Consider the following 20,529-nt stretch of genomic DNA (forward strand, 5'->3'; position numbering starts at 1 on the left):
GATAGGTCAGATCTATAGCTCTTGAGGCACTTTGCAAAGGGATCATTATCCTTATTTTACTGATAGAGGAACCAAGACACAGAGATATAATGAAGCAGGATATGGCAGTGGGTCATCAGCAAAGCTGGTGGCCGAGCTTGAGGTCATTTTAATATTAAAAGACAGGTGGGTCTGCTTTGTGCGTGGTGTCCCTTGATGAACTGGGAGAGGGGGAATCTCCACAGGGAATGCCATTTTTGGGGCACAGTGAAGATCCTGTGGATACTGAAGAAGATATAAAGCAATCCTCAGCACAGGAGGGGGAGCAGGTTCATGGCTGCTGGGTTCATCTCAGGCCTCAAGCTGGTCATTCCCTACATCTAATAAAGAGAGGAATCTTTCAAAGCTAATGCAGTAAGAGTCATGGAACAAAAAAAATTTCAATGGAAAATGGAGATTTCAGCCTAATTAGCTGCTTGACATTTCACGCTGCTTCTTTCACAGAAGACATCCATGTTTTTTGAACACTTGAAACATTTAAGTGTAAAATGTCACTGCGGGGCAGCCGGGGTCCTGCAGCTCTGCAGCATCCTGCCTCGTTGGCCTCAGCATGTGTGCATCTCTCCCCCAGACCATCCCACGAGACCACTGGACCTGCTTGTGTACAGTCACACTCAGGCAGCGCCTGTTGTGGCTCCCACACGCCTGTGCCCTGCGGGAGCCGCATCAGCAGCGGCTACAATCAGCAATATTTTCCTATGAGTTAGTTAATAACCAGGCATTACAGACATATCTGCTTCTTTAATAGCTAAATTTGGAGGACACTAGGAGCTTCAGAGAGCTGTGATAACCTGGCTTGGGCTGTTGGTTCTCAGTCATTGCTTGGGGTCCGGGGCTCGCTGAATTTGTGGTGTGTGTCAGGACTTACCCCTGCGGGTCCTTGTGCAGGGTCTTGCTCTGGCTCGGAGCATCAGGGACAGCGAGAGGGGCGGCCGTGCCCAGATTGGCATCATTGACAACGAGAGGGACTCCCCAGAGCTGATGCAGATCATGAGGATGGTGCTGGGCGAGAGGCGCGGGGAGCTCCGCGACAGCATCCCCGACACCAAAGCAGACGAGCTGCAGAAAGCGAACGTCCGGCTCTACCAGTAAGTGTTGGGCTGTGCTCCAAACCCCATCCCTTCTCACAGAGGGCTCTGTGGGGTCTAACTCAGCTCGGTGGCTCTGTCTTGCAGTGTCTATGAGAAGGATAATGACCTGGTGGTGCAGGAGATGGCCACCCGGCCCCTGACGCAGGATCTGCTCCAGCACGAGGTGAGAGAAAGCCAGAGTGGCCTTTCCAGCGAGAAAGGGAGGCTGTGGCTCACTTTGTTTTCAGCTGAGCACCTGTTTTCTGGAAATTATTGGGCCTTCCATCACTAGGACAACTTAGCCCTGCTGTTAGGTTAGGACAGCTTAGCCCTGCTACAGTCTCAGCAGCCGGAGGTAGGTGGTGTGTTGAAGCTGTTCCAAGAAGAGATGGCAAATTGATGCTCTCAGCCAAGGATTATATTAGCTTGGCAATCACAGTGAGGGAGAGCTGCATACCAGGAATAAATTCCAGATGGAATGAAGGCTTCTTAATACCTGATGTTCAGGGATAGCCTTCCCTCTGCTGACTCCGGAGCAAATAAATACCCTGCTCACAAAGCCAGGGAGATTTGTTTTCCTGCTGTATCAAGTGGCTGGTCTCAGTGACCCACCCTGGAAGGAGATTTCCATGACAGACCCTGTGTGCAGAGTTTTTCAGAAAACAGAAGCTTTTCCTCTGACTAAAATTTGGCAGAGAATTGCTCATCCTTAATTCTCTGCAGTGCAGACCAGCCTATTCCAAAGCAGCATTGTGCCGCAAGCCTCCCGCTCCCCTTTTCATCCTGATGTCAGCCTTGTTAAAACCTCAGCCTCCCTTTGCAGACATATGAAGCCTTTGTTTTTCCTTTCATAGTTCAGTTTGAAAAAGGAGCAGCCTTTGGTCCCACAGCGTGTTTGGAGCACCAGCTCTCTACAGTGGGGATGGGCTCAGCACACATTTCATCCCCTTCGGGTTCGGGTCCTGCTGCGTTCACAGCAGTGCAACACTTTCAGCTCCAGATCAGGGATCTAAATGAAGGCAGATTATTCACGTCTAACTTGGACCTTTCCTGCTCCTTTAGTAGCAGATTTGGGTGTAAATGAGCACCACCAGCAGCAGGCTGGGGGTGATATTTCAGCATACACTTCTCCTGGTCCCTTTTAGAGGTGGTAGTGGTTTTGGTTTGAGAACTTCTTCTTTGAGGTGGTAATAGCCAGTTTTGGGAAATGCCTAAGAAAAACACATACTTTAACTAATTACAATTATAAATCTGCAGCCTGGGCAAGATGTGCCCACACCTGTGGACCCCTGCCCTGTGGGGTTGGTGGTAGCTGTACTCTATTTATGAACCATGATAAATTCATCCTCTGTTACTTCTGATAATGGTTGCATCAGGGTTAAAGCTCTGCAAGGCAGAGAAGTGAGCTAGATATACATCTAACCTAAGTCTTCAAGAAGCATCCAACCTGATCAGGCTACAAATGATGAGCTTTTCCTGCACAGAGCTTTTCACATACGGTTTTTTCTCTTTCCTGTTTTTTCGATTTAACCTCAGGACTGCTACATTTTAGACCAAGGTGGCTTCAAAATTTATGTCTGGAGAGGAAAAGCCTCCAGCCCAGAAGAGAAAAAAGCAGCATTCACTCGAGCTGTGGTGAGTTGTAATATAGTGCAAACAATGTCGTGGGTGGCTGATATGTGCTGATCTAGATCTGACCACTAATTACAATTAAGTGTAGGTCTTGGGGAGCTGGCCTGTGTAATAACAGAGAGAGAAGTTAAATGTCTAGGGGAGGCATGATGACATAAACACAAATTTGTTAGTCATCAAATTGTGCTAGGACTAAGACCTGCCACTAAAACTAAGAAAAAAATGGTTAGAGAAAATAAAGTATAAAAGGAAATACTTTTCTGCATGGTAAATAGTGAACTTCTGGAATCTGTTGGTTCAAGGGATGGTGGAGTTAGAGAGGATCAGCAGGGTCAAGATGGGATTAGGCAAATTCATGGTCAAAAGGTGGGTAAACAGATATGAAAGGGGCTCTGACATCCATGTGTTATTTTCTGTCAGAGCATTCCTCATCTCTTCCTCTCAGAAAAATTAGCCTCAAGGGAGCCCGAGCAAGTAAGGCATTTGGTATTTTTTTACAAGTTGGCATGCTGAAGTGAAGACTGTGGGGTAACATAACTTCTAATTAGCCATTTACTTATGGAAGGACCATAAATGGCCTCATCTTCCATGCGATCTAACTAGGAGATAATGAATTTCAGTGGTTTCACCTTCAGTAAGGTCCTACCTGGAGACACCCAGCTTCAACAGGATTGCAGCTATTGTCTCAGAGAATAAAAGCTTAAAAAAACTCTGCCTTAAAACTTATCTCACTGTCCTCTCTGCTCCTTTCAAGAGCTTGACTCAGGCTCATTTTAGTAGGCAATCAGCTCTGCCAATTCTGGCCCTGAGCTACACATGTAGAACAAAAGATATGTCTTTCTTTCAGTGTGGCAGGTGGGAGGGATGGGAGGACCATCTGCTCTGCTTTTCCTTGGGGGCAGTGTGTGGTTGCAGCTTTTACAGCTGAAGCTGGATGCTCAGAAAGCCACAATCAGGCTCCTTCCCCGAACCACTGCTGCCAGCACTGCACCTCGGGTCATCCTGGAGCCTGCTGAGATAAACACAAGAGCGGTTCCCAAAACTGAGCAAGGATTTTGGCATTGTGGCAGAAGGCAGAATATGTTCTTCACACTCATATTGTATCAAGCACCTCTGTTGAAGTAATCTTTTAACTCAGTAGTAGCACTATTGCAAAGAAATGATATGGGTTTGGGGAAAAAAAAAAAGAAGAAAAAAGATTTGTGAGAGTTTAATCGCTTCAGAACAGACTTCATGCTCTGGGGTGCTTAGCTGCCTCCACCCCTTCACTCCCATGCTCGCTACCAGGCTACAGGCAGGACAGTCTTCTTGGCTTAGAGAGGGACAAAAAGTTTGGAGAAAAGGGGTAGGGGTAGGGTTCAGTCCCCTAAAGACAGAAATAAACATGGATACTACTGCAAGAGTCTGCTGTCACCTCTGATTAGTCTGAATGCAAGTCTTGGGTGAATCCTGCCCTGTATTCAGTGAGGGATGTTCACTCTTGGGGCTGGTTCAGGTTGACACCCTCCCTCTTATATCTGTAAAAAGCTCACTGTGTCCCCACTAATGACCTTTCTGAACCCCACCAGGGCTTTATCCAGGCCAAAGGCTATCCTTCATCCACCAACATCGAGGTGATCAATGATGGAGCAGAGTCAGCCATGTTCAAACAGCTCTTCCAGAGGTGGACAGAAAAGAATGAAACACAAGGGCTGGGCAAGGTCTACACTACTGGCAAAATTGGTGAGCACATTGGTCCTGGGTTTGTCTTTCCTACCTGTGCTGAGCAATAGCTGAGGGAACATCATTCACATCAGCTGTCTCCTGCCTTCAGGATCTTGAAGTCTAATACACATTCTCCTAGTGCCTTGTATTTTCCATCTCCTTCAGTAGATGGAAAGGGTTTGTGATCTCAGTAACATTCAGCTCTGCTGAATTTTCTTATATGAACAAAATTGCCACTTAATCTTAAGTGTGAATGTTGGCAGAGAGTCACTCCCCTCTGAACAATTGTATGTAAGATTCCCACTTGCAGAACTTCCAAATTTCCTTTATAAAGGGCTAATGCTGAGCCTGATAAGGATTTCTGCTTTAATTTACACTGGCATCCATCCGATCCCCTCCTGGTGTCAGTGGAACGATGCTGTATTTGCACCGGGTGTAAATGGTGTATTTATCACGCTGCTGAAGGGAATATTGCAATGCATTAACCCCAAAGACTAAACAATTCCAAAGAGAGAGAACTTGTTGATGAATGATGGGGAGGTGACAGAGATGCTGAACATCTCCATCAATAATAGCCTGAGAGCCACAAATCTCTTTCCCTTGCAAGTTCCCTCTTTTCTCTCCATCTCTGTTTTTCTCTGTGCTGTCCATCAATACTCTCTTTGTCATGAGCTGGAGAAATGTAGGCATTTTATTTCTGAAACCAACATTTTAAAAGGAGGGAAATGTTTATAGATTTGGAGAACAATCAAGAATTTCCAGTCAGGAGGCTACGAATATTTTTACCAGCCAGCCATCACTGGAACATGCTGTATGGCCAATTCCCGCCTGTAACAGGTCAACACTGAAATGTGTGAGCTCTTGCATTTCCCAAAATCAACACTGGTTTACTGGGGGCAGGAGTGGCTTCTTGCAAACCTGGGCTGTATAATGGTTGTGTGTGAGGATGATGGGAAGGGTTTGTGTCTTTTTGTGCATTCACTGTGTTCTTATTTTTATTCTGCTGACACACACAGCCAAGGTGGAGCAGGTGAAGTTTGACACCACCCAGCTCCATGCCAGACCAGAGCTCGCAGCTGAGCAGAGGATGCTTGATGATGCCTCTGGGGAGATTGAGGTGAGACAGCTCCTTTGGCTGACAGAGGGTGCAGCAATCAGCCTGTTTCCAAGCTTCACTTGATTTGTTCAGCTTGGGGGAGACTGAGGATGCACCTCATGGCAGTTTACAGCTTCCTCACGAGGGGCAGGCACTGAGCTCTTCCCTCTGGTGACCAGTGACAGGACATGAGAGAACACCTGAAGTTTCAGTGGTGTGTTAGCCAAAGGGCTGTGCTCTGTCCTCACCTTGACTCCACTGCTGCTCACCAAGCTGTTTCGTTCCCTAGGTGTGGAGGATTGAGGACTTGCAAATGCAGCCAGTGAATCCCAAGGCATACGGGCAGTTCTACGGGGGTGACTGCTACCTGGTCCTGTACACCTACCTGAGGTCAGGCAGACCCCACTACGTCCTCTATATGTGGCAGGTAAGTCAAAGCAGAGCAGAGGGTACTGTGCTGTGCCTGCTGTACAAGCCTAAAGCTGAAAGAAGTAATTGCACACAAAAACCCCAACCCAAGCACCCAGAAGAACTCAGATACCCTTTGCCCATCAGTTTCAAATACCCCAAGGTGTCCTTTGTAGGCAGCGTGGACACTGATCCCGAAATGGCATCAGATTGAGCACTGACGAAGTCAGAAAGAGTGAAGGATGATGGGGCTCACAGTGCTGAGGTCAAACTTTGGAGTCAGACTGTCCCTTAAAGCCTCACTTCCTGGAGTTTTGAGGGTATATGAACATCTCTGCTTTCCTTTTTAAAGTATATTTTCATGCAGAGAGAAGCTTCAAAAATGGGGCTTTAAAGTCTACAAAAGCAGAATGCCAGTGAAATTTAAAGATAGGAAGTTTTAACTCTGATCTCACAACACTACACACTTTGGGATTGGCAAGATGTTGGATTGTGAAGAGGTTTGTACCCTTGCTGTCATCCCACTGCATGTTTCACCTCCCTGTCCCCCAGGGCCGCCACGCCTCCGTGGATGAAATCACTGCCTGTGCCCTCAATGCCATTGAGCTGGACAAGAAATATGGGGATGAGGCCGTGCAGGTGCGAGTGACAATGGGCAAGGAGCCCAGGCACTTCCTGGCCATCTTCAAGGGCAAGCTAGTCATCTACGAGGTAACGTGGCTTTGGGAGGTGGGAGCACCAATGATGGCTTGGCAGCTGCAATGGAAATAGTCCAGTAAAAATGGGCTGATATTCAGGAAAGGAGCCTGCCAGCTCTGCACGGGCTGGCAGAGGGGACATTTCCAGTACTTCCCAAGCAGTCTGAACACTCTTGCTGCAAACACAGTGCTGGACTGACCCAACTCAGTTGTCCACCCCTGAGCTCCAGCAGTGATGTGTGATGTTCATTCCAACTCCATCCCGAAATATTTTGCAGTTATAATAAGGAAGTAATCCTGTGAATCATAGATGCTGCTGTCCAGAAAGGGTCCTCCAGAACATCCTACAAACCTGATTTGAATTGTCCTTGCCTGAATTACATCACGTAACTACCAACCCACTTCACTTTCTGCCTTGACTGCTGACATCTGTGGTGGAGAAATTCCAAATGACTGTGGGAGAGGGGGATTGCCCTCAGCTCTCAGTGTTGGTCCCTCTATATGGTTTCCACAGCAGATGTTCAGCTAAGATGAGCACAGGTGGAAAGCAGGGTCCAGCTGCCTTGCCCAGTTTGCATGGCAAATCCCCTACAGACTCCAAAATCTGGTCACATTGATCTTGAGGATCTTGATGGGAACTGGTCAAGGCTCAGTAATCAGGGAGAAATGTGGGAGTTGTGCCATGTGGGTTTCATTCTGACCTGGAATCAGCAGGTGTTTGGATTTCTTTGCCTGCTTAGTGCAGAACAATGGTCCATCATTGCAACAGTGAGGAGGGCTGCAAGCCCCAAGCCTTCCTCAAATCAATCACACCCTGGATCTGTGTGTCCTCCTCACCTCCCAGTACCACCCTTCCCTCTCTCTCTCCTTGCAGGGTGGCACGAGCCGGGCTCAGAAAAGCTCTCCCGAGCCAGCGATCCGCCTCTTCCAGGTGAGGGGCACCGATGAGGTGAACACAAAGGCCACAGAGGTGCCAGCCCGAGCCTCCTCCCTCAACTCCAATGATGTCTTCCTGCTGACCACCAGCCAAGTCTGCTACCTGTGGTGTGGGAAGGTGAGTCTGCAATGAGACATGGGGAGGCAGCCAAAGGAATCCGGAATTGCTGAGTTGGGGCTTGAGTCTCCTGCCTCCACTAGGTCATGGAGGTGAATCCTTGGGCAGGTGGCCCATTAATTCAGTGGAGAAATGGACTCAAATTGCAGCAGGGGAGGTTAATATTAGATATTAAGAAATATTTCTGCACAGAGAGGGATACCAAGTATTCGAACAGAATGCCCAGGGAAATGGTGAAGTCACCATCCCTGGAAGTCCTCAACACGTGCGGATGTGGCACTTGATTAACACGGTTTAGTGGTGCTGGGTTGGCAGTTGGACTTCATGATCATAGAGGTCTTTTCCAAACTTCATTATTCAGTTGACAAATGTGCACACAGGAAAGGGCTCTGTCTGTGGAGGGTCAGCAGCAAAAGCCCTCTCCACAACAGTAACCCACGTTGGGGTTCGCCTCACCACGTTGTAGTTGTTCACACAGCTTTCAGGTGAACGAACCACCCCACATTTTCCAGCTGTAAGAAATCAGCCAGGATGAGAGCAAATTAATTTCTCTTGTTTCAGTCATGTGTGTCAGGATGAGATGGTAGATCAAACCAAAGCAGAGAAGTTGTGGATGCCCCATCCCTGGAAGTGTTCAAAGCCAGGTTGGATATGGCTTGGAGCATCCTGTTCGAGTGGAAGGTGTTCCTGATGATCTTTAAAGTCCCTCCTACCCCAAATCATTCTGTCATTCTGTGAGTTTTGCTCTAGGTGCTGTTGGCTGCACTAAATTTTCCTTCAAGGACTAGAAATGGATTCTGAGTGATCACCTCAAGAGTATTCAAGCAGGTCTAAAGCTCTCCAGAGCACTAAACCAGCTTTTCCCCATGGATAAGTTCTGCCAGTCTGTCCCTGACTCCACCTCAATCTTTTATCCTGAACACAGGGATGCAGCGGAGATGAGCGGGAGATGGCAAAAATGGTGGCTGACATTGTTTCCAGGCGTGACAAGCACACCATTCTGGAAGGACAGGAGCCTGCAGAGTTCTGGGAAGCTCTGGGAGGCAAAGCACCTTATGCCAGTGAAAAGAGGTAATAGTGACCTGCTTGTTCCTCTGGGCCTGGCTAGGGGACATTAAGCAAGGCATCAAAACTTTGCAGGAAAGTGAATACTTTGTTACTGTGTCCTCTGTAAAGGGAGCACGAGGCCAGAATATCACCAAAACCTTGGTCAGAAACCACACCAAGATGTTTCTTTCCTGGCTTTTGGGCCAGGAGTTCTCCTGAATGAGGAGCTACAGGTCCAAAGCCTGCAGACAAGGGTGTGTTACATTCTCCTTTTCCCCCAGTAAACTCATCCCATATCTCATCCTAAGAACTGCAGGAACCACATGCTCCATTTCCGGCCATTGTCATCAGCAGCCCCAGGAGAATCGTGATACTAAATCTGATTTTTAACAACATGGATTTCTCCAGCCCTCTGGGCAGGTGATTGTTTCCTTTGCAAAAAAGTGATCTGGTGTGGCTTTCACCTGACATCAGGCTCGTTGCCACAATGAGAGAAGAATTCTGCTTTTGTCCTCCTTGGATGCAGAAAAAATTACCTTTAAAAATCATTAAAATGCTCTGAGAATCCCCTGAAACCTGATATTGCTGACTTTCAGGCTTTTATGCCGTGTTCCACCTCTTCCTTCAAGGCCACGACATGTAGCTTCAGGGCCCTGCAGTAAGCCAGGAGGGAAAGATTTCCACCTTTCTTGCTTTTTCCCCCCCTGCCATGCATGAGGCAGGTTCCAGGAGCAGGTCACGCACTACCAGCCTCGCCTTTTCGAGTGCTCCAACCAGACAGGTCGGTTCATCATGACGGAGGTGGTCGGGTTCTGCCAGGAGGACCTGGATGAAGATGATGTCATGCTGCTGGACACGTGGGAAGAGGTCAGCAAAAGCCTCCTCCCCTTCTCCCCAGACTTATTTTCAAACAGGTTGTGGCTTTAGTTGGTGTTTATTGAGTTGAATCTCAGCCCATGACTGGTTCCATCTACCTTGAAATGTGTAAGATATACCTGAGATATTTATGCTCCATGCCTGTCTCAAAAGCAAAATCTTCCTTGGCTGGGGGTAATTCAGGGCTCAGAATCACAGGGAAATACTGGGAAAACACATTTCCGATCTTGTCTCTGCTCCCATTGGCAGGGGAGAACAAACAGCCACGTCTTCACAGGTTCTAAAGGCTCACTGACCTTCAACACCTTCTCCCCTTGCAGATTTTCCTTTGGGTTGGCAAAGCCTCCAACGCACAGGAGAGGAACGAGGCGATTGCCTCGGCCAAGGAGTATCTCAAGACCCATCCGGCTGGGAGAGACTTGGCCACTCCCATCATCCTGGTGAAGCAGGGCTATGAACCCCTCAACTTCACAGGATGGTTCAACGCTTGGGACCCCTACAAATGGAGTGTAAGTTGCTGGAAAAGCCCTGTGGTGCGCTCGTGTTCTCAGTGGAGCCTAGAGGGTGTTGTTGTCAGTGAGTATATGATGCATGGACTCAAACCTCACTAGGACATGTCCTGAGCTTCACAGAACCAAGGAATGGCTTGGGTTGGAAGGCACCTTAAAGATCATCCAGTTCCAACCTCCTGTCGTGTGCAGGGACATGAGTTCCTGGTGCTGTCTGAGCAGCTTCTGCTCCTTCACCAACAAAATGTATCTGTTTGGTCAAACTGAGGCTTTTGTAAATGTAAATAAATGTGCCTCAACTCAAAATATTCACATTTTTATAAATATTAGGCTCCAAATCAGGTTTGCTATTTCAGCCAAAAAGAGGTGGGGACTACAGGTGGTAAAATCAAGTTCAGAGAGAAGACAGACGCACCCCACATCATAAGGATAAAAAAAAAACCCAAACCAAACCAACAAAAGTTCGTTGTTGAAAATGCAACCACAGAGGCAAATTTATGACCCAGCTTTAAGGGCAAACTGTGGAGAAATGAAAGATGTGAGCAGACAGGTCTCATGTTCAGGTTTGTGGAAAACCCATCAGAGCCCAGGAGCTTCTGAGCAAGGTCACCCTTGGTTCCTGCACACCAGCCTTCAAAAGCAGAGTTACAAATACCAGCTCCTCCCTGTATGAAAGTGGAAACCTGCCCCAGAAGATGACTGGGAAAGAAAAATTCCTTTCTCCCCTCTTTCCCTGGGACTTCACACTGCAGGGAAACTCTTGCAGAGATATTTTATTTCCTGTATCTGGGTTTGCATTGTCTTTCTTCCCAATCCGTGTGGTGGTGAAGAGCCTGTCTTGACAGCTGGATCTGGAGAGATAAGACAGCAACTCGCAGTGACCCTTAAAAATACGTTGATGCTTAGAACAAAGGTCAAAACTTGTGGGTTTGTTTTATTTTTTTTCCGAGAAACTGCTGAAAAACAAGGATACAGTTCATAAAATATGTGCCTCTAAAAATATCCCCTGTAGGCAGCTTCAGCAACTACAGAGAAGCCATCCAAACTGTTGACATCCCAGAAACATCTGGTGTGTGTTCTTTGCTCAGTTTTGGGTCTAAATCTGTTTTCTCTGCAGTCCATGTGTTTACGTTGCTTGTGCTTGTTGGGAAACTTTGTTGAATGATTCTGTGAAGAACTGACATCTCCTGGCTGCTCAGGAAAACACAGTCATGAGCTTTGCCAGTTTATCTAGCATATTCCATTTTTTTTAAATAGGAAATAAGAGATATCTGGTAATACATGGCACCTAATTACAAGAAGTCAGGACTTGAGGCTTTGAAAAAATCTGTTTTATCTAAATTAATCAGGAAAGGGGAAAAGAGAAATATTATTTCAGGCATTGCAAGATTCATCTAAAATATAAAAGATTTAAACCGAGCAGTAAATATTATTTCTCTTCATTTGCCATCTGCTCTAAAGTCTTTAAGTTTCCTGGTTTCACCTGTTATTGTACAACTACAAAGGCTGAAGTCCATTTTTTTTCTTTGTTTTCAAGTGAAAGCTCAAATTCTGGCAGTCTCCTGATTCCAGGGGCTGAGGTTTGCAGGAGCTGCCACCTCAGTGGCCATCACTGGTCTGTAAAATTCATGATCTCTTGAGCCCATTACAGACCACGAGTGTGGGCTAAAGGCAGCCCATGGCTCTCACAGCTCTCTCTTTCCCTTTAGGATGGCAAGTCCTACGAGGAAATGAAGAACAGCCTGGGAGACGTGTCAGCCATATCCGAGATCAAAGTGGTGAGTTGTGTCTTGGCCATGCAAGTAGGAAACACATGGGTTCAAACACCACCACATCCCCCAGCCTGTTTGCACAAAGGAGGGGACACCAGGATCAGGACAGGGATGAGAGCCTCAGGCTTCCAGGGTCAGAGCTCCTCTGCAGGAAGCAGAGGGAGATGTGATAAATTACCCATAAATACACCCAGACCTCCTGGGCCTTTTCCAGTCCTCCTCAGAGGCATCTGTGAGCAGGACATTGCCCAGCTGCTTTAATGCAGAGCACATCAAGGTGTGTGCAGCTCAAAGAGGGTGCAGTTAAGTGTTTTGTGAGAGTTTGCAGTGGTGGAGCCCCTGAGATCTCAAGCAAGGGTCCCCGGTCAAGAAGGGCATAACCCAGTGGGGGATCCTCCAAAGCACAAAGGAAATGAGGTCCCAGCAGTCCCAAATGCCATTGTCACACGGGTCAGTTCTGCCCTGGGCAGGGTCAGGATGAAGGCTGGAAGGAAGTGGCAGGTTTGGATGAGGACAGATGGCTCATCAGGGAGGGGCGTGCAGGTAATTTAGTCATTTTAGACATGGTAGACATCTAACCTCGCCTTCTGTCATCCCACATGTGCCTTCCCCTGATGTTATCTTGAGAAGAATGAGACTGCTGTAAGTATCCTCAGTTCTTTGTAAGAGCTCTCATTAGTGTGTGCTTTTAGCAGTCCTAACACCAAGGTGTAGCATTTACAGAGGCACTGCACTAACGCTTTAGTTGCGACTTTCCCCTTGCTGCTTTGGAGCTACGGACAGTCTGTGCCAGAAGTAGTCCCCCACAACCCCAGCAGAAAGATCCTGGGATCATCCCCAACTTGCTCTGCCAGAGCATCTCATCCTGATGTGTTTTCCTCCATTTGTCAGGACCTGAACAACCTCAGCCTGAGCAAGAGGACCCTCAGCACCTCCAACCTGGCTGGTTCAGGTACAGCAAGTGCCTCCTCAGAGTACAAATCTCACTTCAGCCACAGTGACAGCAACAGCTACAGCAACAGCAGCAACTACAACAGCAACAGCCTCAGCAGCCCTGCCATGGTGCCCAACGGGGAAGAGATTTACTCCCGAGAGGTGCTGATGCACAGGACGGTGGATGAACTTCCAGAAGGCGTGGATCCCACTAAAAAAGAGGTGGCAGCATTGCTGGTTTAATGCCTTTCTAACTTAACCTGGAACTGGCTAAGTGTACTTTAGACTACTGAGTCCTGCTCAGACTCAAGGGGACACTGGCAGGACACACAGGTGTCACCAAAAGCAGGAGCTTCGTGTGAGGAAATTCATAGAATGGGCTGGGTTGGAAGGGACTTGAAATATCATTTAGTTCCAACTCCCTGCCATGGACAGGGACACCCTGTGATGGTTTTAGCCTAGTTGAAGTAATTATGGGGGTTTTATGGCAGAAAAAAAAAATTAAGTAGTAATTTTTAAAAAATGTTTTCATCTGGTAATGTTGTTTTGCTCTGCCACCCAACCTCTGTCCTCACAGGGACAGGGGGACAAGGTGTCACAGCTGAGAACAAAGTCATAATTTGCATTTTGCTTGAGCTGTAGGTAATGTTTTCATTTGAAACTCCTCCCAGAAGGGATTTTTTTTTTATTGTTAGAAAGCTTGCATTTCATCAATTTTCAATTTCAGAAGAAAGGACACATTCCAGATTTTCGATCAGCCCAAGGATTTTGGCAATGTCTGCAGCTGAATCCAAGCAAGCTGATGGGAGAGACAGAGGGTAGATTGCCTCTACTCCCTGTAATCCATGTTTGATCAATGTCTTGCTCAGCAAATCTGGCAAAGGCCAGCACCCACAGCCAGAGTCATGATCCACAGCTGGGCTCTACATGAGTTCTTCTACCCAAAATGCCAGGAAAATACTCAACCTCCCATTCCCACAGGGCCTTTCTCAGTATCCCTGACGATCCTGCTTTCTGTAAACCGTGTCTTTCCAGCAATGGGAGTGAACATTTCCAGTGAATATTTTAGGGGAGGGGAGTGAGCAAGGGGGAGATGCTTTCACTGTGAATTACTGCCTAAGGAACCACCCAAAACTCTGGCCAGCAGAGCTTCCCTGGTGGACCACAAATCATCCTGGCCACAGTATGATTAGCAGGGACTAAATTCCAGCCAGAGCATGCTAACTGCTCAAAACCAGAGCATCTCTTTGGGCTGGTGGGCTTTTATTTCCCTGGGAAGTGGGATGTGGAACAGTTGCTGGGATGTTCCACTTCCCACCACGAGGACAGGGAGCTGAACAGGAGCTGTTGGCCTGGAGTAAGAGGTCAGCACTGCCACGGTGGGGAGGGGATGCAGCCTATGGGGGTGTCCCAGGCTCTGCAAAAGCCAAAGCTGACCTGTCCTTGCTCTCTCCTCACTGCAGTGCTATCTCTCCGATGCTGATTTCCACGACATCTTTGGGAAGTCCAAGGACGAGTTCTACCAGATGCCCAAATGGAAGCAGCAGAACGAGAAGAAACAATTTGGACTCTTCTGAGACCGCAGGGGGCATCCAATGACTCTGGGACCAACCCCTGCTCCCTTAGGAGCTGCGCAGAAGACGTGCAGGCATTTGCTCAATGATCCAAACCCAGCACCCCAATCCAATGCAGTTATTCCAGCAGCCACTGTTCAGGAGATGGCTCCTTTCTCCCTGCAAACCCAGAACCCCAGGAGGCAAAACCTTTTTCAGGAACAGCTTGACAGGACGTTTTTGCCTCTTCCTGACACTTTATTGCTGATAGCCACGAAGACAAGTGTGTGCCATGCAACAGCGTTGTAGCCTCATCTTTCCTCTCCCTTTTGCAAATTGCCACGTGCACGAGGCCATGATCTTCCTTCATTTGTAGAAGTTTAAAATTAGTCATGACAAAGGCCATTTGCAGCTGCTGTGTAAATTCTGGGTGGGGAGAAGAGAGGGAAGCCCTAAGAGGATGGAGGGGGACCCTTGAGGTCAGGAAAAAGGTAATGGAGTAGCCAGCTGCCCAATGGGGTAGTCTGTGGAGTGACACGGTAGCTCTGCCCCTTCTCACCTTGTAGAAAAACTACTCATCAAAGAACAGCAAGAATGAGATCTAGATTAACATGCATAGCCCAGGGCAGGTAAAACACATGAGAACCTGGTTTGGGGAAAAAAAGCACTTACTATGAGCATATTTATTAGCTGATCTATTTCAAGAGGATGATGGCACTAAAGGCTAGACACAAATACCGATTTTTGACTGCCATTCAAGACTCTCTCTACTTTCTTCTCATTCAGACAGCATCTACAATCTCACCTGGCCTCCCTGACCACACCCAGGTGAATGTCAGAGTCCATCTGCCCACAGACCAGAGGCTCGAGGAAGCCAGGAGGGTTTTGGGTATGACCTGAGGCAGAGGGTGGCCTACTGATGGTTTTATCAGGGCTCCATCCCTGTGATGTCCATGGGGCTGAGAGTGCTGGTTCCACACTATGGGATCAGTCTGAATGGGGAGGGCAGAGGGAAGTGTGAGCAATCAGTGAGTACGGGATAAAACTGTAAACTAAAGGAAGAAACACCGCCTTAAAAACTCCGACAATGTGGGTTTGCAGCTTTACGCCATTTCCAACCTGGTCAGTGATTCCAAATAAACATCCAGCAGCAGCAGCAGCAGCCCTGGAAGTGTCCTTGATCAGTGTGGGGGGGGTAGGATGGCAGCAGATGAAAGCTCTGCAGGGCCACAGATCCTTCAAACACCTGGTCATCAATGGAATTTTGGAATTTTTTTTGAAAAGTTCTTTGTTCCCAGACACCCCATGTATCCTGCTCCTGAAGCCCCCATTGCCAATGAGCAGCAGCACCAGACTATTCAGCAGTTGGCCTGACCGCCCAGCCCAGCTGCAGGGACATGGGGATGGAGCTGGGGAGCTCCAGGCTGGTGGCTGAGGGGTGAAGAGCTCTCACTCAACACCCAGGACCACATCATTGTGCTGAAGTGTCACCATCTGGCTGGGCTGCAGCAGGGACCTCCAGGTGATGGGGTCTTCTGGATAGCACTTTGTGTTTAAGAATTGGTACTAATATCAGATAACCCCCATTATGCCACCACTTCATCCCATTTCTGCTTGAGGGTCCAGCCCAAAACCCACTAAAATCCCCTGTGCAGAGTAAGTTAAGCATCAAGCAGAGACGCAAATCAGCTGAATTACCTGTGTGATTGCTCCTGTTTGTTGTGGTCACATGAGATGCAATCAGTGCACATTACCCATGTTTCAACCTCTGTTGGCACTGCTGGTATCAGCAGGATTTGCCTTGCCCCACTGAGGAGTGCTCCTGACAGCTCCCAAATTAATGAATTGCCTGTGCTCCTCAGTAAGATGCAGGAATGCCACCTACCTGTGGTGGCCTAACGAGCTTCACACAATCAAATGAAGACCAGAAAAAATATAGTCAGATTAGGGAGATTAGGCCAGTTTGCTACAAATTGTTTTCATTCCTGTGGCCACCAGGCTCACCAACACAAGTGGAGTGCTCCTGCCAGCACTCAGAAACCAGCCTGGGATTTCACAGACCACGGAGCCGCCTGATATTTGGGCCTGATGGAAAGTGCTGCTGCTCTCCTCATAGGAGAGTTGCTTTTATTCCCTGCCTCTGATCTCTAAAGCAAAGATCCTCTCTCACCTCCTCCCTTCCACACCTTTTGCTGTGATGTTAGTGGCAATGTTCTGTTTCTGCTGCTCTTTTCCCCAGAGCTCTTCCCTCCTGTGGGGCTCCAGCACTTCTTAATCTTCTCAGAGATGAGCTCACTTAATAACAACAGGGATCATGTCCCTTCCTCAGGGGAGAGAGAAGACCTTGCAGCATTGTTATCATGCTCTCCCTATCCCATCTCCATCTCATCTCTCCCACCTGGCTATAGTAGCTTTCCCCCAACTGTTCCTACCTGATGAGGCATGTTTTCTCTTCCCATGGATCTTGCCTACTACCTTCATTTAATTGCACAACAGGCAGAGGAAAACCCAGCCTCTCTGTGCAATCAATCTAAGCCCACCCTGACCCTGGCATCCTGGTTCCCTGCTTCTCTAGTGCTGGCCACAGCAGGCAGGTGAGGGCTTTAGCTCAATAATCCAACTGAAATCTAATCCTGCCACCCCAAAAATGCAAATAATGTGTTCACAGGTTCCACGGGCAGGGACACCTTCCTCTATCCCAGGCTGCTCAGAGCCCCAGCCAAAGTGGCCTTGAACATTTTCAGTGATGGGGCATCCACAACTCCTCTGGGAAACCTCTCCCAGTGCCTGTCTGCCCTCACAGGGAAGACTTTCTTTCTAACTTGCCCCACAAGAGCTGGTGCTGAGACAATCTGACCACCTTCACCTACGCTCTTCATCCCATGGCTCCCTAAAACAAAATGCTGAGAGCACACTGGGGGCAGAGACCAAATGCAGGCTGTCCCTGAGTGGGATTCAAGGATGTTCCATCCTTGGCCTTCCAATGTGTCTCGAACAACGTGCCCCATCCCAGAGGGGAGCTGGGCTAGCCCACGTCACTGCAGGGCCCCATGCTCTGCCTCGCTGGCCACTCCTGAGCTCTTCCACCTGCTGGTTGTTAATGCAGTATCAGCCTTTCAGGTGTGGGTTTAATTCACATTTAATCTGGCAATGGTTTACAACATCACAGGGTATTGTAGTGAAGAGGAAAATCAATGTGTCCAGCAACATTTACTGCAGCACAACGAACTCCAGGGAGGACTAAAAGAAACCCAGCTTTGCAGTAGGCCTAAGATCACTAAATCCAGGATATTGTGGATTCAAAAAATAAGCTGACTGGAATATGTTTAAAAGGACAATAACATCTTTGGTATCAGCCCCTCATCTTCACCACTAAGGATTAAAACCCCCAGAAAGCCTGACAACTTAAGAAATTAAGCAGGTCAATCTCCAAATTCACGTATGTTGCATTCAAGTAGGACAAAGAGGCAAATGGCAACAAGTAATTGAACTCTTCCAGAACTTTTTTTTAAACTTTTAATAGTCTAACATACTGTTAGTAACACAATTGGCACTTCAAAATATATATTATTTTATTTCAATAACATTCCCTTAACTCTGTAGTTCTACTTGAAGACAAATCACTTGTCACCATAAATACTGTGTTGTTTTCAAAACACTCTTGTGCTGGGTTACCTCTACAGTGCAACTGGGACCTGCGAGCACTTATATCATCTACTTCCTCTCGGTTAAAAAATGACATTTTTCTGTAAAACCACAAAGTTTTACTGTATTTTAAAAAAAGAAAAAACAAAAAGCCCTGCTGTCAGTTGAGCGTGTTTCCACTGTCTCTGGCAAAACACATCCTCTGAGGTCGCTTTGAGTGGGTTTCACTTTGGGTCAGGGGGAAATCTGCTGTTCAGCAGCTTCTTTCTCCTTCACAGGATGAGAGGCAGGCTTTGAATGCAAAGTGGCCTGGCCAAGAGCCAGGCACACAGGCAGAGTAGTGCTCATGTATTTTTTATTACAACACAAAAGGAAACTCGGGTTACATAACACGGGCCTTTGTAGTGCAGCTTTCTTTTTTAATCTGTAACAGAAAGAAGGGGAATCGTGGCCCTGTTTAGGGCTTCATATGCTGAGAGACGGCTGACACCTGCAGTTGCAAGAAGTCACCTGGCACCTGGCCACTGATTGCAGTGCTGAGGGAGACTTTTCCTTGCACAGATGTTGGGTGCTTTGCCCAGATGCCTGACTGAGCCCAACCCAAGAGCTGTACTTCACTAAAAAGGAGTCCCTATCCTCTCGCTAAAAGCAACATTAAAAAAAATCTAAATAAAGTGAACTAAAACCACAGCTGGATTGGTCAAATAGGGACAAAAGGATTAATTTCAACAGCAGCATTAGGATGTTTCCAGCACGCAGCAGGGAGAAGGTCGATGGCTGTTTCACATCAGGGGTCCTACGGAGCACCGAGTGCTGCTCCAGGGAAGGTGCTGGGGACTGACCCTGGCAGAGTTCACACACTGAATTCCTTCCAGGTCTGTAAGGAGGCTCACTGTGGCCTAGAGGAGCCAGGCTGCCACTCAGAGTCCTGGATATTGATGTACACAAAGAGGGTGGAGGAGGAGTACGGGTCTCCATTCTTGGTCAGGAGATGGATGTGGCGATAACCTGGAAGCAGAGACACAGATGGAAAATGGCCTTTAGTCCAGTTGGAGAAGTATTTGCTAACGTTTGCCAGGATCCTGCACAAACATCTCCCAGTCTCAGAGCATTTTGTTCCCAGTTTCCCACAAGATCCTGAACAGGCAGGTCCCAGGGGCACAGCTCTGAGTGTGGGTAACAACGTTCCCAAGGCCTCTGGTGACAAGGGGAACCCTTCCCCAGAGACGGTGTTAACAGCTGCCCAAAAAATCCATTCTGACCCAAGCTGTGATTGATCTAGACCACTCCTCCAGGACGCTGGAGCTTCCCAAAGGTTCTGGCTGTGAGGTGCAGGGAGCAGAGCCTTACCTTGCTTCAGACTGGTGAAGGGAAGGGTGTACTGCCCGATGAAGTCATTCTTGGTCGACATGTCAAAGTCTTCCACCACAAACCGGACCAGGGCAAGTGCAGGGACCTCAATGTCAAATGTAAACTCTTCATTCCAGTTTGGGTTAAAGCCTGGGGAACATAGACAAGAATAGAGGTCAGAGATGTTGGCAGTAAGAATGGTGGTCCGAGGTGTTTGCAAATGGATGGAGACTTTTCCTGACTGTCAACCTAATTTGACCCACACCAAGGCTCTCAGGAGGTGCCAAGAGCCTTATTCCCAGCTTTGATACTGTGTTTTGCTACATGGAACTAACAAATCCTTCAGCTTGGGCTGTTCACTGCAGAACTTGGTCCTAGAAAGGAGTGAGGAGCTGGAGAGGGGAGGGACTCAGCTCTGCTCCACAGGCTTTTGCTGGCTGGTACATGGATGTCTTTGGTTGCTGTTGGACCAGATGCAAACTTTTACAGCCCTAAACCAGGGGAGGGAAGAGAGCAAAGCTGTGCTTTTGTGTTGAGACAGCCTTCTGGGGCCTTAAGCCTCTCCAACAGCTTGAGACACACCCATCTGACCACCACCTTGTGCCCCAATTTCCCTGTCTGCAAGAAAAGTTAATGAGGAGTGTCTGATTACAAAAAGCATCATCAAGTTTAGATAAGGGTCATGTGGTCCAGAATCACAAAGCAAACAAAACTGAGACCAACACACAAGAAATGTAGAGCAAGCTCAGGGCGCTCTCTCCAGGTCATGGCAGGTGCAGTGTCAATAAACCACTCCCCAGAAGCAAACAGGAGAGGACATCCTGCTGGAAACCCTGCTGCCTGTGCAAAGCAGAGACCAAGGACAGCAAAATGTCACCTGGAGCCCGCTGGTCATGCAGGGTTTGTGAGTGATTCAGCAGGAGACAGGGATCTTTCATCTGGCCCTGAAGGTGCTGAGATGTGCCTGTGGACTTGCGCCAGTGCAAAATACCTGTGGTGTGTTGGGACACTGTATTTGGACTTCTATAGGATTAAATCGACTGTACTGCTTAGTGAACACACTGACACCCTTCATCCTTGGGAAAAAAAGTGTTGCTGATTCCATGGGAGCAGAAATGAAAGTTGAGGTTGAGTCATTGGTCC

General features: G+C 47.9%; 2 protein-coding genes across 4 annotated transcripts in view; one reads left to right on the top strand and one right to left on the bottom strand.

The window, feature by feature from the left end:
- Positions 1–15,550, top strand: part of VILL (villin like) — a 34,271-nt gene extending 18,721 nt beyond the window's left edge. The window contains exons 7-21 of one of the 2 annotated variants that reach the window (XM_048314861.1): positions 928–1,127; positions 1,215–1,293; positions 2,646–2,744; positions 4,310–4,463; positions 5,462–5,562; positions 5,831–5,968; positions 6,502–6,660; positions 7,522–7,701; positions 8,627–8,772; positions 9,471–9,615; positions 9,945–10,133; positions 11,843–11,911; positions 12,536–12,547; positions 12,797–13,060; positions 14,302–15,550. In XM_048314861.1, the coding sequence (XP_048170818.1) occupies positions 928–1,127; positions 1,215–1,293; positions 2,646–2,744; positions 4,310–4,463; positions 5,462–5,562; positions 5,831–5,968; positions 6,502–6,660; positions 7,522–7,701; positions 8,627–8,772; positions 9,471–9,615; positions 9,945–10,133; positions 11,843–11,911; positions 12,536–12,547; positions 12,797–13,060; positions 14,302–14,415 (2,049 nt within the window). In that variant the 3' untranslated portion in view covers positions 14,416–15,550. The remainder of the gene's footprint in view (positions 1–927; positions 1,128–1,214; positions 1,294–2,645; positions 2,745–4,309; positions 4,464–5,461; positions 5,563–5,830; positions 5,969–6,501; positions 6,661–7,521; positions 7,702–8,626; positions 8,773–9,470; positions 9,616–9,944; positions 10,134–11,842; positions 11,912–12,535; positions 12,548–12,796; positions 13,061–14,301) is intronic. The other variant, XM_048314938.1, reaches the window with a different exon arrangement.
- A 2,326-nt stretch (positions 15,551–17,876) lies between these two features.
- PLCD1 (phospholipase C delta 1) overlaps positions 17,877–20,529 on the bottom strand; it is a 50,945-nt gene continuing 48,292 nt past the window's right edge. For both annotated transcript variants that reach the window (XM_048315133.1, XM_048315061.1), the window contains exons 14-15: positions 19,387–19,536; positions 17,877–19,044 (exon numbers count right to left, since the gene is read on the bottom strand). In XM_048315133.1, coding sequence (XP_048171090.1) covers positions 18,926–19,044; positions 19,387–19,536 — 269 coding nt within the window. In that variant the 3' untranslated portion in view covers positions 17,877–18,925. The remainder of the gene's footprint in view (positions 19,045–19,386; positions 19,537–20,529) is intronic.

The sequence above is a fragment of the Corvus hawaiiensis genome, chromosome 1 (genome assembly GCF_020740725.1).
Source record: "Corvus hawaiiensis isolate bCorHaw1 chromosome 1, bCorHaw1.pri.cur, whole genome shotgun sequence".
NCBI classification, from domain to species: domain Eukaryota; kingdom Metazoa; phylum Chordata; class Aves; order Passeriformes; family Corvidae; genus Corvus; species Corvus hawaiiensis.